The sequence below is a fragment of the Diospyros lotus genome, chromosome 13 (genome assembly GCF_014633365.1).
Source record: "Diospyros lotus cultivar Yz01 chromosome 13, ASM1463336v1, whole genome shotgun sequence".
NCBI classification, from domain to species: Eukaryota; Viridiplantae; Streptophyta; class Magnoliopsida; order Ericales; family Ebenaceae; genus Diospyros; species Diospyros lotus.
This window is the reverse complement of record NC_068350.1, coordinates 19,516,736-19,530,350: the sequence shown is the minus strand read 5'-3', so window position 1 is coordinate 19,530,350 and position 13,615 is coordinate 19,516,736. Positions and strand designations below refer to the sequence as shown.

At 37.3% G+C, this 13,615-nt stretch overlaps 1 protein-coding gene, 1 non-coding gene and 1 pseudogene across 2 annotated transcripts; 2 read left to right on the top strand and 1 right to left on the bottom strand.

Moving 5' to 3' along the window:
- Positions 1 to 8,397: 8,397 nt before the first annotated feature.
- Positions 8,398 to 8,502, bottom strand: LOC127789381 (small nucleolar RNA R71). Its single transcript, XR_008020557.1, has one exon. It is a non-coding gene; the product is annotated as a small nucleolar RNA R71 (small nucleolar RNA).
- Positions 8,503 to 8,955: 453 nt separating this feature from the next.
- LOC127788099 (uncharacterized) lies at positions 8,956 to 10,236 on the top strand. The gene has a single exon (XM_052316212.1). It carries the CDS (start codon positions 8,956 to 8,958, stop codon positions 10,234 to 10,236), a length of 1,281 nt encoding a protein of 426 aa, XP_052172172.1.
- Positions 10,237 to 10,253: 17 nt separating this feature from the next.
- LOC127788098 (uncharacterized) lies at positions 10,254 to 13,204 on the top strand (annotated as a pseudogene).
- Positions 13,205 to 13,615: the final 411 nt, after the last annotated feature.

Genomic DNA, 13,615 nt, shown 5'->3' with positions numbered 1-13,615 from the left:
CATTGCATACATGCACGAGCATTAAATATTTTGTTTCCTTACTTAGATGATTCATCATCTAACTTGGGCTTTGTCCCTGGAATATTCAAACATTCCAGATGGAGATTATAGCAGAAACGATGATGAATGAGGAATGAAATGGCATTTAGCAAAATGCATGATGAGTTGAATGTATGTTATGTAATCCATGTATTTAAGTTCTGCTATTTTGAATTCTGAATGTTTTGAGAAATGATGATGTATAATCTTAATTATTGTTAATGAGGATGTAAGAACTGATTTATGATTAATATTAAGATATTATGTTCAATTCTAGTTTTCGCATTTGATGTTTATGATGATTCTCTTTGAAAATAAATAAATGGAGATTTTGGGATATATATGAGGAGTGATATGAATTAGCAATAGTTTTAAGAAAAAAAAATTTTATCCCAGAATTGTCTTGAGTTTTAACGCGCTCGAAAAATGAGGCGTTACATTAGGTCTCTTAATAGCTTGTTGCTTATCTTCTTGGAATATTCGAATCAAAGAACATCTCAAAAGGATTTGTTGACTTTGAGGGAGGCTCTCGAGGTTGAAGGGCATTTTTGACCATGAGGCCATGTAAAACCAAGAGGCCACTTGGTTCAATTCTTCTATCTAATTATGTGCTTTTGCATTTTGACTCGAAAAGGTCCGTTGACTTCAAGAAAAGCTCCCAAGGCTTGAAGAACATTTAAGGATTAAAGGTCATGATAAGAAACGAGAGGCCTTTCAGCCATATCAAGGAGGTTTCTCAGTTTGCAACGAGTGTTGCCCTCTCAACCACCTCTTGATTCCTTATTGTGCAACTCGTGCTTCTTTAATTCAATCCTCACTCCAATTGCCACAAGTTTTAATTCAATAATCCAATGCATTGCTTCAATTGTGGCTTTACGTGCAACGCTTGCTGGACTTCAATTGATCTCCAAGCTCCATAAAACTAATTAATTAATTGGTTTCAACTCCAATTGTCTCAAAGCTTGGATTGACGTTGCAAAGGTGATAATAAAATAATAAAAACTTTGCACATGAACTTCAATTGGTGTTACCAAGTGGCCACTTGTGATGGGTTTGAATTAATGGGTTGTGGCTTGTGAGATGCTTGGGAGATACAACCAAGTGGGCACTCAATTTCTTGGGCCAATTGGCCACAACCGAGTGGGCACTCGATTCTCCTTAGGTTTATTACTTCACGTTGCCCGCTTGATGCATTTAGATGCTTGTTTAAGTTGGTGAAAGGTTTAAAATGCTATGACACACACTCAAAAAAAGGTGAATTAGGTTACTTTAAAATTTGATATAACTTGAAAACTTTTTTATCAAAATGAGGTTGTAGTGATTTAAAACATAAAATATACAAAATGACAAATGCAAAGTTTAAAAAATATAAAATAAGAAAGATAAAAGGACATAAATTATTTATAGTGATTCAGCGTAAACTAAGCATAATCTACTACCTTAACTCCCAATAAGAATTTTAAATCAATTTACTAAAACCTCCTACTGATCCCAAGTAAGCTCTCTAGTTCAAGACTAATAAATTACAAACCTCATATTTATACATAAGTAGACCCTTTAGCTTATAAGTTAGGAAATACAAAAATTGAATAATAAAAAGAGAATTTAAGAGATAAATCTCTTAATTACAAGATCTCTCAATGTAAAATACAAGGTTTGAATCAAATGAAACAAATTAAGTACAAAGCCTTTGAAAGAAAAATTAAAACACAAACTCTTGTATGCTCAAAAATAATTTGCAATCTCAAATTAGCTTATTCTCATCCATTAGTCTTCTCAAGTTCGTCCATGGGTTGTATTTATAGACATCCCAAAAGAAATTAGTCATTTTTTAGTCGTTAGACCTACAAAACTAGCCATTAGAGAGATTCTATGACAAAAACGATCGATAGATTCAATAAAACGGTCGACCAGATAGCTTAAATATGAAAAATGGTCAACAGTTTAAAGTTAAAGATTCTATTGATCAACAGATGGAAAAGAATTGGTTGACAATTTGTAAGTGAAACTATTCGATTTACTATATAATTTATTTTAGCACTTAAATTAGAAAGATAGCTTCTAGCTGGAGTGATTCTTTATTTTTACTTAAGTCTTGGGCTTGATTAGTGACAAGGGTTCAAAACTTGAAGGCAACAACTGCACTTGTTTTATTTTCAAACCCTTTTAAAATTTTTGGTACAATATTTTTAATCAAATGAAAATACAACATTTCAAATATCACCAAGAAATTTTACCACAAGATTTTGTTGACAATATATTGTTGAAACTAATTTTCATTCAATATTTTTTAATTAAATAAAAAACACAATATTCTAAATACCAAAAAAAATTTATCACAAGATATTTTGACATTGAATTCAACAATTTTGATAAAATAGAAACATAACATTTCAAATGTCATTAAGAGATTTATTACAAGATTTTTGACGTTGAAATGCATGATGAAATTGATTTTAATTTTGGTGCTTAATAGATTATATAAAAGTAATTTGAAGTATCAAGATAATAACCATTAATAAAATAATTTCATCATAAAAATGTAATTGATTTTTTATTATCAAAATTATATTAAAGACAAAATATTGATCTATCAAAAACATAAAAATGATCCTTTTGCCTTCAAAAAATATTGTTTCATTTTAATTAATGGTTTCAAAACTAATTTTTGAAAATCATTTAGGAGATTCATCATAATACTTGTTTGAACAAATCTCCGTATATAAGAATATAGATCATCTAGTTTTCATTTTAACAAAACATTTGAAATTGATTTTTGTTTGCAAATTATATACTTTGATTTAAGATATAAATAATTTATTTTTTTATCATCAAAACCAACAAAAGATTAAAATATTAATTGGATCACTCACATTCTCACCCATGCTTCTCATGACCAAGTGGTGGTCGCTCAGTATTCGGCCACTATTTTGTTTTTTCTTGCAGAGCTCCCGATTATTTTTATTTTTTTATTTTTTTTCTCTTGATTTGTAGATTTCAGCCTATCTAAATATGCACTTAACCTAGATACTGGCTCGTAGATTTTTATTCGAATCTATCACTTGAGTCTGCTTCATATCTGAACTGTCTACTGAGTATATCAAATGCTATATTGAGTGGTGAGTATAATATTATATTATATTATTGAGTCCAAATATTTATTTTTTTCCAGTCCTAGGTCCAAATATTTATTAAAATATTTTGATTTGAGTCCAAATATTTGGAGCTAGGACTGGAAAAAGTGACCTTTAAAAATAATCAAATCCTTGAACTCACAAACACCCTACTGGCGGTAAGTCGGTGGCTCATCCATTAACCAACTTTGACTTTTTATTTGTGGCCAAACTAGGATCCAACCCATGTTGGATATATATAGTCTTCGCTTGTAATTAAGTTAGGGCCTTCCATGTTAGATTTACAGGGAAGCTAAGATCTCTTTTTATCCATTAATGATGCATAATTTATATTATGTTTAATTTCAGGGAAAACTAATATTTAAAATATTAAAATTTCAAACTTTTCATTTTCCATCATTTTATTTTATGCATTTCCTGCACTAAAATTCTGATATTCACTATCTTTTGACATTTATTTATTTATTTTTATTGAAAAGATGCTTTTAACTTTTAGAACATCGTATGAGCTTTCCCATTTTTATGATTCTTTCTTATTTTTTGTTGTGATATAATTTTATCTTGTAACCCTTGAATGAGTCTAATATAGGCATAAAAGTGTTTAAAGACTGTAACATCTCAAAATTTGGAATAAATAATAATTATTAATTTTGATATTTGAAGTCATTATGGAATATCTAAAGAATTAAAAGACAATGTTTATTTATGTTATTTTGAGGAAATGGATAATTAAGGTAATTGATTATTTTATTTGAGAGTATTTATGAAAATAGTAAAATAAATTAAATTAGTGGGTTTTTGAAAATTTTATGGGTGTAAGTGTAATAAGGGTAAATGTGGTGCGGGGTGAAAGTGTTGGATTTCAGAAGATCTGGGGCTATTGCGTAATTTTGGAAAAAAGGGCTGAGGGCTTCTATAAAATTAATTGATGGCATATATTAAGCAAAGAGGTAGCCAGCTTGGCTGGCTGCGAGCACGCGTGTGGGGGCAATGCACGAGGGTTGGAGGTATGCGCGCGATAGGGGAGATTAAGCTGGATTTTTTCCAGCGCAAGGACGCCTAAAACGGCGTCGTTTGGCTGGGGCGGTGGGGACGCATGATCACTGCTGAGCACGCCACGTGGCGGCCCCTGGGCCGCCCATTCTGCCTTGCTCACGAAGCAACATTTTGCTGCATTTTAAAAGGCCAATTTTGGCCATTCCAGTGGCCAATTCGACCACTTTTTGTTGCCAAACCAGAGAGAGAAAAATAGAGAGAGGAGAGGGGCTACAAACAGTGAAGGAATGGAAGAAAATAGAAGAAAAATGGAAGAAAATAATTGATTTTGAGGCTATTTGGTATCCAAAAATATACCGGTAAGTGAGTAAAATTAGCATAAATGTTATATGTTTAAATTATGGAATTGATATGGCTAGATTATATTGATTATGCGGTTAAATTTAATTAATTCAAGCCATTAACATGTTATTTTATATAGAACGTTTTACTTCGCATCGGGAGCGCAGAAAATGCAAGAATCAGCCAAATAAAGGCAAGTTCCTAACCCTCTCCTTGTGTTCTTTATTTCCCGTGAAAGTCTTCGTGGATTTTCATATTTTATTCCCTCCCTCACCGTGACTCGGTTCCACGCATTAATAATAATAATCCGTGTGGTAACCACCGTATGACTTATATTTTATTAATAAGTTTATTATTAATGGAATGAGCTAAGCAATGATGTCTTGGTGTCTTTCATGTCGACCGTCACGGAGCTTCATACCGCTCCGCTTTCTTTGGGAATGATGCCGAACCTGATAGGTTAGATTCTTAGAAGAGTCGGTATGGATTATGGATTATGTTAAAGGGTTTAATGGGAAAAGTGAATGGTCCTTCAACACGATAAGAGATGAGAATGAGAACAGTATTATTATGTTTATGTGGTTGTGTACATGAAGAGTTATAGAGAAATGTTATGTAAAGTTAAGTTTAAAAGTTATGAATTAAATGTTGATCGTGTGTGTCCTAAGGGTATGGGGTACAAAGTCATTGACTGTCAATCGTGGGTCTTGGAAGTTGATGGTTGGATGTATGGGCGTCAATTATCGGCTGTTACGATAAGCACTAGACGAGCTAGAAGAGCTAGTACTGCCAGATTCCCGCCTTGGTTTGTGTATATCATGATGTGTGTGGTGCATAGGGACTGGGTTGCATTCACTGCTGGGATATGCTTTGTGTGTGATGGGTGTGTGAGCATTTGCATAACCCAGTTGGTCTAAGAGCCAACTTGGATACTCTAGATGAGCCGGAGCATTTAGAGCATATCACATGTGTGAATTCTTATGTGGGCGTAGCATGGCCGGATACTTGGTTTATGGGGGCCTTGTCATCATGTTTATGTTATAGAAGTTATTGCATTTCTTATGTGTTGCACTGCATGGTGAGAATACGCAGTTTTAAGTGTTGAGTATGGGTGGTGGGTGTGGCCCACGGTAAGACCTTGGGAGTGAGACCCACAACAACAGAAAGACCTTGGGAGTGAGACCCACGGCAACAGTAAGACCCTGGGTGAGACCCACGGCAACAGATTATGTTGAAAGTGACAGGAGACGACATGTAAGGGAAATGGTAATTGGACTTAGGTGCCAATGTGTGTTTGATGTGGGCCCTAAGGACCGTTTATGTGAAGTTTATTATATGTTTATGCATCTGAAAATAAGGCAAGTATTGGGTATGGCATGACATGACGTTGCATTGGCATGAATTGCATGAGATGTTATGGGAAGAGTTCTGTCTGTATCCTTCATCCTTTCTTTCTAGAGTTTGCTGAGTCTTTTGACTCACATTTGCTTTCCATCATTCCAGGTTCGGGATTTGTCTGAGTTGTCAGATTTGTTCAACAGGGTTTGGGTCTAGACCGTCGAGTCATGGTAGTAAGTGCAAAGCCCTCCCGAAACTAGATCCTGGCTGTCATGGTGCTTTTGTTAAGAGTAATGTTTTATGTTTGTGAGATGGAGGTATATTATGTAAGCCCAGGTGGGCTCACGTTGTAATCAGTTATCTAAGGATGCTTATTATGAGTTATGTGATGTAAAGGAAAAAGTATAGTTTCAATAAGGGTTGAGAGTGTGTTTAACTTGTGTTATTATTTGGTATCTGATCAACATATTTTGCACTCTTATTTAGTTGTTCAAGCTTAGCATTTAAGTATTCAATGAACATGATTGCTACTCATTTTGGGCTTAATATTGTTAATATAGGTACACGTTACATGCAAAGTGGACATGGAGCAAAAAGAGTGATTTTGGTGCATGATGGGAGTGAAATAAAGCTTGGAGGCATGGTCGGGTATCGATGCAAAAGAGTATCAAGAGCCAAAAATGTGGAAGATGATAAAGCAAGAGGCCAAAGTAGAAGGCTAGCAGGTTTATAGCAGAATGCATACCGCTGTAGGACCGCTATAAGGTTTAGTTTCTGGAGCTCACGGTCCTAAAGCGGAATGCATACCGCTGTAGGACCGCTTTAGGAATTGCTATTTGGAGCTCACGGGTCTGCAGCAACAAGCATACCGCGGTAGGACCGTGGTAGCATTCTGAACTTCAAATCAAAGCTCGATTTCGGCCCATCTCCATCCAAATCAATGAAAAGTGAGAGTTTTCACTATGCACAACTTTAATAACCTAAAAACCACTATATAAAGACTTATTCTTAAGGGTTTTGGGAGTTTTTTAGGCACGGAAGAGAAGCGGACGAAAGATTGAAGACACTTTGGTTGTATTTTTCTTTTCTTTTTCAATTCTTTGCTATGGATTCCAAGTCTTTTCTTTTTCTTTTGATTGCAAGAATGGATTGCTAAGTGTTTCTAACTAGGGTGAATGATGAAACCTCGACTTCTAATCGTTTGATTTAAAGTTATTCGGTTTGCTATTTTCTTATCTATTTAGGTTGATTGTTTGTTATGTTCATAATGTTGTTTTGATGCTTGATCACCATTGGAACATATTTGTGATTTGTATTGCTTTCGAGAGATTCAATACGGATTAGACATGGTAGCAAACAAGGTAGGGTCCTATAATAGGTAGAGATATCGTTATACCCTATGAAATCATTTTGTGATGATCTCCGTGATTGAATGCATGTTTATATGTTCGAAGGTTACTTAGAGATAGTTAATCTCATATATATACATAGAACTGAATGACCATCGAGAGAGACTTTTGGTTGTAATTGGATTATCGATTTTCAATCTAAGATAAGGAATAACAAGACCCGAGTAATGAATAGTTGAATCATAGAAGGCCGACGGTGGATTCACAAACCCTAGTGCCTTAACTTTGAGAGTTTTTGAATCAAAGAAATTATTTTGTTTGCATCTTTTATTAGTAAATTAGTTTTCATTACAGTTGAAGTCTTTGTTAATGCGTGTGTTAGGTTAAGGTTAAATCAGTTAGAGTAAACGTCAAAAGTTAGTAAACGTCAAAAGTTAGTCCTCGTGGGTACGACACTCTATTCATCACTATATTACTTGTCACGATCCGTCCACTTGCAGGATAGAATAAGCAGGACAAGTTTTTGGCGTTGTTGCTGGGGACTAGCTATTTTGATTATTGCTTTGATTGATATTACCTTTAATTGTTAAATTTTGTTTTCGTTATTTTTTTGGGGTGAGCTATTTCAATTTGTGTGTGTGTAGGTTTTGAGATAATGCATCAGCCGTTCAGAACGTTCGGATATTTGTGAGTTTGATCCTGAGATAGAAAGAATGTTCCATCAAAGGCATCATGAACAAAGAGCAAGGAGGGAAAAGCAACTAAGTAACATGGGTGACAACGCAAACCAGCTTGTTCCAATAGCGTAGCCCGTTGAAGTCAATGAAAGAGACATTTTGATGGGGGACTTCATGATGCCTCCAGTGATTGAGAACCGGTCAAGCATAATCTATCCTCTCTACGGGTATGAGAACTTTCAGTTGAGGCTGGACATGATCAATCTCTTCGCCAACAACATACCCTTTTATGAAATGAGCGAGGAAAATTCGCACTATCACTTGTCTCGGTTTCTGGAGTATTGTGGGAATTTCAAGTATCAAGGAATTAATGAAGAGGCACTCAAGATGCGCCTTTTACCTCATACTCTAAAGGATAGGGCTCGAGAATGGTTAGACTCACTACCATCGGGTAGTATTACTAGATGGACAGATTTGGTATAGAAGTTCACACTCAAATACTTCCCACCGACCAAGATTAATAAACTTAAGCATGAGATTTCAACTTTTCAGCAAGCTGAGTCTGAAAACTTTCATGAAGTATGGGAGAGATTCAAGGAGTTATTGAGAAAGTGTCCGAGTCGGCTTTCCACTACCAGCTCAGAATCATTTTTCTATGCTGGACTCACTCCTCAAAGTCGCTTTGCAGTTGATTCCACAGCAGAAGGATCTATCCATAATAAATCAGCCGGGGAGCTTCACGACCTTTTTGAGACAATGAGTGAGCAGTTAGTCATGTGCCCAGATAGAAGCTCACATAAAAGAGTAGCTGGAGTGCATGAAGTGGATGTTAACACGTTGATGTTGGCCAAGATTGATGCACTATCAAAGCAGATGGAAGCTTTAAAGTATTCTTCTAATGTTAATATGGTGCAAGGGTCACTCCCCATATGTGAAACTTGTGGAGCAACTTATCCATCGTCTGAATGCTCGTTGCTCATAAATCCACCATTCACGGAGCAAGCTGCCTATGCTCAAAATTTCCTATGTCAGCAAAATTTCCCAAGGCAGTAAAATAACCCATTCTCACAAACATACAATATGGGTTGGAGGAATCATCCTAATTTCTCTTATGGTAATACTCAGAACATACAAAATCCACCAAGACAAGGGCGACCACAGGGGGAAAAAGGAGGATGGGAAGAAGCGGTTTCGAAGCTTCAAGAACGAAGTGACCGGACTGACGCAGCTATTAAGAATATTGAAAATCAAATCGGGCAACTAGCAAAAATCCTAATAGAGAGACAACTGGGCACTTGGCCTAGCAACACCGAGGTAAACCCAAAGGAGCAAGTAAATGCAATCACAACAAGGAGCGGGGTACAACTCCCGAAAATTCATGTTAAGAGGCCCGGAGTTGTGAAAGAGACTACAAAAGTTCAAGAGACAGCAACTGAATCAAATAAGTCCAAAGCTCCAAATAATCAAGAAAAACTAGAAGTTTCAGCCAAACAAAGGCTCCAAGAGAAGGTGATGCCACTACCAGTAAGGCCATATGTCCCTCCGATTCCATTCTGTCAAAGGTTGCGTAAGCACAAGATGGATAAGCAATTTGAGAAGTTTTTGGAGGTATTCAAGAAACTTCATATTAATATACCGTTTGCGAATGCCTTAGCCCAAATGCCCAGCTATGCAAAGTTCATGAAGGAGATCCCTTCGAATAAGAGAAGGTTGGATGAGCATGAGACCGTCATGTTGACAAAAGAGAGCAGTGCTATATTGCAAAATAAGTTACCACCAAAATTGAAGGATCCAGGGAGTTTCACTATCCCTTATACTATTGGTAGTTTATATTTTGAACAAGCCTTATGTGATTTGGGTGCTAGTATTAATTTAATGCCTTATTCTATTTTCAGGGAACTTGGGCTAGGAGAAGCAAAGCCTACAAGGATGTCATTGCAATTGGCAGATAGATCGGTCAAACATCCACGCAGAATCGTCGAAGACATCTTGGTGAAAGTGGATAAATTTATATTCCCTGCTGATTTCGTCATCTTGGATATGGGAGAAGATAGGGATGTTCCACTCATATTGGGGCGACCTTTCTTAGCCACGGGACGAGCCCTCATTGATGTGCAGAAGGGACAATTAATGTTAAGGCTGAATGAGGAGCAAATCACTTTCAATGTGTTTAAGGCACTCAAACTACCTAGCTCATCAGATTCGTGCTTCCAGATAGATATTATGGATAGAGAAGTAGAGGAATTTTTCAAATTGGAGCATCCAGCAGATCCTTGGGAGGCATGCATCATGCACTCACAAGATGAAAATTCAATTTCAACTACCATCGTGTGCAGTATTTGCAGGGCTCAAAACCCATGAGAAGAGGAAGACAGTACATGGAATTGGGTATCAACCCTTCTCAGCCACTCATTTCAATTCAACAAGCACCAAAACTTGAGTTGAAGCAGCTGCCCTCACATCTTTGTTATGCTTATTTGGGGGAATCCTCTACTCTTCCGGTTATCATTGCCAATTCTATCAACAAAGACGAGGAAGATAAATTACTTCATGTGCTTCGGGAATACAAGTCGGCTATTGGATGGATTATAGCAGATATCAAAGGCATTAGTCCCTGCCTTTACGTGCATAAGATCCTCATGGAAGAAACTTATAAGCCGATAGTGTAACATCAACGTCAACTAAACCCCCATCTTCAAGATGTGGTCAGAGCTGAGGTATTGAAATTACTTGATGTTGGGATTATTTATTCCATATCGGATAGTGCATGGGTTAGTCCTGTTTAGGTTGTGCCGAAAAAGGGAGGAATCACATTGGAAAAGAATGCACATAATGAGCTTATTCCAGTCCAACCAACTACAGGGTGGCAAGTTTGCATAGATTATCGCAAGTTGAATGACGCAACCCGAAAGGATCACTTTCCCCTATCATTCATTGATCAAATGTTGGAGCGTCTAGTAGGCCATTCCCACTATTGTTTCCTTAACGACTACTCGGGATACAATCAAATTCCAATAGCCCCGGAAGATCAAGGGAAAACAACATTCACTTGTCCATATGGCACATTTGCATACCGATGGATGCCTTTCAGCCTATGTAATGCACCTGCTACATTTCAACGCTACATGATGTCGATCTTTTCAGATATGGTGGAAAGATTTATTGAGGTATTCATGGATGATTTCTCAGTTTTTGGTTCATCATTTGACGAGTGTTTAAAGAACTTAACTCTTGTTCTAAGGCGTTGTGAAGAAACAAACCTCGTGCTGAACTGGGAGAAATGTCACTTTATGGTCCAAGAAGGAATTGTGTTAGGACACTGGATTTCAGTTAGGGGCATAGAGGTCGACAAAGCAAAGATTCAAGTAATCTAGAAACTACCTCCACCAACGTCAGTCAAGGGCATTCGAAGTTTCTTAGGACACGCTTGGTTTTATAGAAGATTCATTAAGGATTTCTCTAAGATTACGAAGCCACTGTGAAACTTGTTGGAGAAGGATGCCAAATTTGACTTCTCAAAAAGAATGCCTAACGTCTTTCAACAGGATCAAAGAGAAATTGATTTTAGCACCTGTGGTTGTGGCACCAAATTGGGACTTTCCATTTGAACTCATGTGTGATGCTAATGATTATGCAGTGGGGGCCGTTTTGGGACAACGGAGAGATATGATCTTCCATGTTATTTACTATGCTAGTCGAACTCTCAATGATGGCCAACTGAATTATGCTATTACAGAAAAAGAGTTACTAGCAGTGGTCTTTGCATTTGAGAAGTTTCGATCTTATATCATTGGGTCAAAAGTAATTGTGTACACTGACCACACAGGCTTGAGGTATTTGTTTGCAAAGAAGGATGCGAAACCAAGGTTGATCAAATGGATACTATTGCTTCAAGACTTTGATCTGGAGATAAGGGATAAGATATGATGTGAAAATGTGGTGGCCGACCATCTTTCTAGAATGGAAAATTTCAAGCAAACAGCAACTGAGGACCTAAACGAAAAATTTCCAGATGAACAACTTCTTATGGTTGAAAGAAAGGCCAACGACATAGAGGCACCTTGGTTTGCTGATTATGTGAATTATCTTGCAAGCAATATTGTGCCACCAGATTTTAACTACCATCAACGCAAAAAGTTCTTTTTAGATCTCAAGTATTATTTTTAGGAGGATCCTATTCTTTATCGACGCAGTGCCGACCAAGTAATTCGGAGATGTGTCCCGAAAGAAGAAATGGAACTGATCCTGGAGTAATGTCATGCTTCACCATATGGTGGACATTTTGGGGCAACAAAGACAGCAGCAAAGGTCCTTCAATCTGGATTTTATTGGCCTACTCTTTTTAGAGATGCTCAAACATTGGTAAAGAAGTGTGACCGGTGCCAACGGACAGGAAAAATATTAAGGAAGCAAGAGATGCCTCTTTATGGAATTTTTGAAGTTGAGTTATTTGATGTTTGGGGCATTGATTTCATGGGCCCATTCCCACCATCATTTACCAATGTTTATATTTTGGTAGCAGTAGATTATGTCTCCAAGTGGGTCAAGGCTGTTGCTTTACCCACTAATGATGGCCGAGCCATGGTGAGTTTCCTCAAGAAAAATATTTTTACTCATTTTGGTACTCTTCAGGCCATAATAAGTGACGGGGGAAAGCATTTTTGCAACCGATACTTTGACGCTCTTTTGGCCAAATATGGGGTGAAACACAAGGTTGCTACTCCCTATCATCCCCAAACAAGTGGGTAAGTGAAGATTTCAAATCGAGAGCTAAAGAGGATCTTGGAGCTCATAGTGAATGCATCTCGTAAAGATTGGTCGAAAAAACTTGACGATGTACTATGGGCGTATCGCACTACATTTAAGACGGCTATTGGGATGTCACCGTATTGCATGTCACTTACCAGTTGAGTTGGAGAATCGAGCCTATTGGGTAGTGCAAAAGCTAAATTTTGATTTAAAGAAGGCCGGTGAAAAGAAGTTATTGCAGCTAAATGAATTAGATGAATTTCAGTTGGAGGCATATGAAAATGCCAAGTTGTACAAGGAGCGAACCAAAAAATGGCATGATCATCACATTCATTGGAAACAATTTGAGGTGGGGCAAAAAGTGTTGTTATTCAACTCATGCCTCAAGTTATTTCCCAGCAAGTTGCGCTCAAGATGGTCTGGGCCGTTCACTGCTGCCAAAGTTTATCCACATGGCGCTGTTGATGTCACTCACAACACCAAGGGTACTTTTAAGGTGAATGGACAACAACTCAAGCCATATCTAGGGGAGGAATTTTCCAAGGAAAAGACATCCACCGAATTGAGCAATCCGGAATGAGTAGCAGCACAGTCAAGCTAATGACTCTAAACAAGCGCTCTTTGGGAGGCAACCCAATTTCCTATCTTTTCATCTCTATTTGCTGTTGTTCCTTTTATTTTCTCTCTTTTGCATTTGTTTTAAAGTGTTGTGTACTAGGTTAAAGAATGCCTTGATTAGGAGAGTTCAACATTTAGAGTCTAGGCTTTATCAATGAAAATAAATAAATAAATAAAATAAAAAAAATTTGTTTAAAAAAAATAATAAATTAATTAAGGGGGGGAGGGGCAGCTCGCGCAATGGCATGCCGCGGCCACAGCGCGAGGCAACAGCCTCGTTGCTGCTCACGGTCGAGCCGCGGCATGCATGCCACGGCCAGACCGCGCCACAACATGCTTGTTGTGGCTCGCGGGTAGGCCACAGCCGAACCGC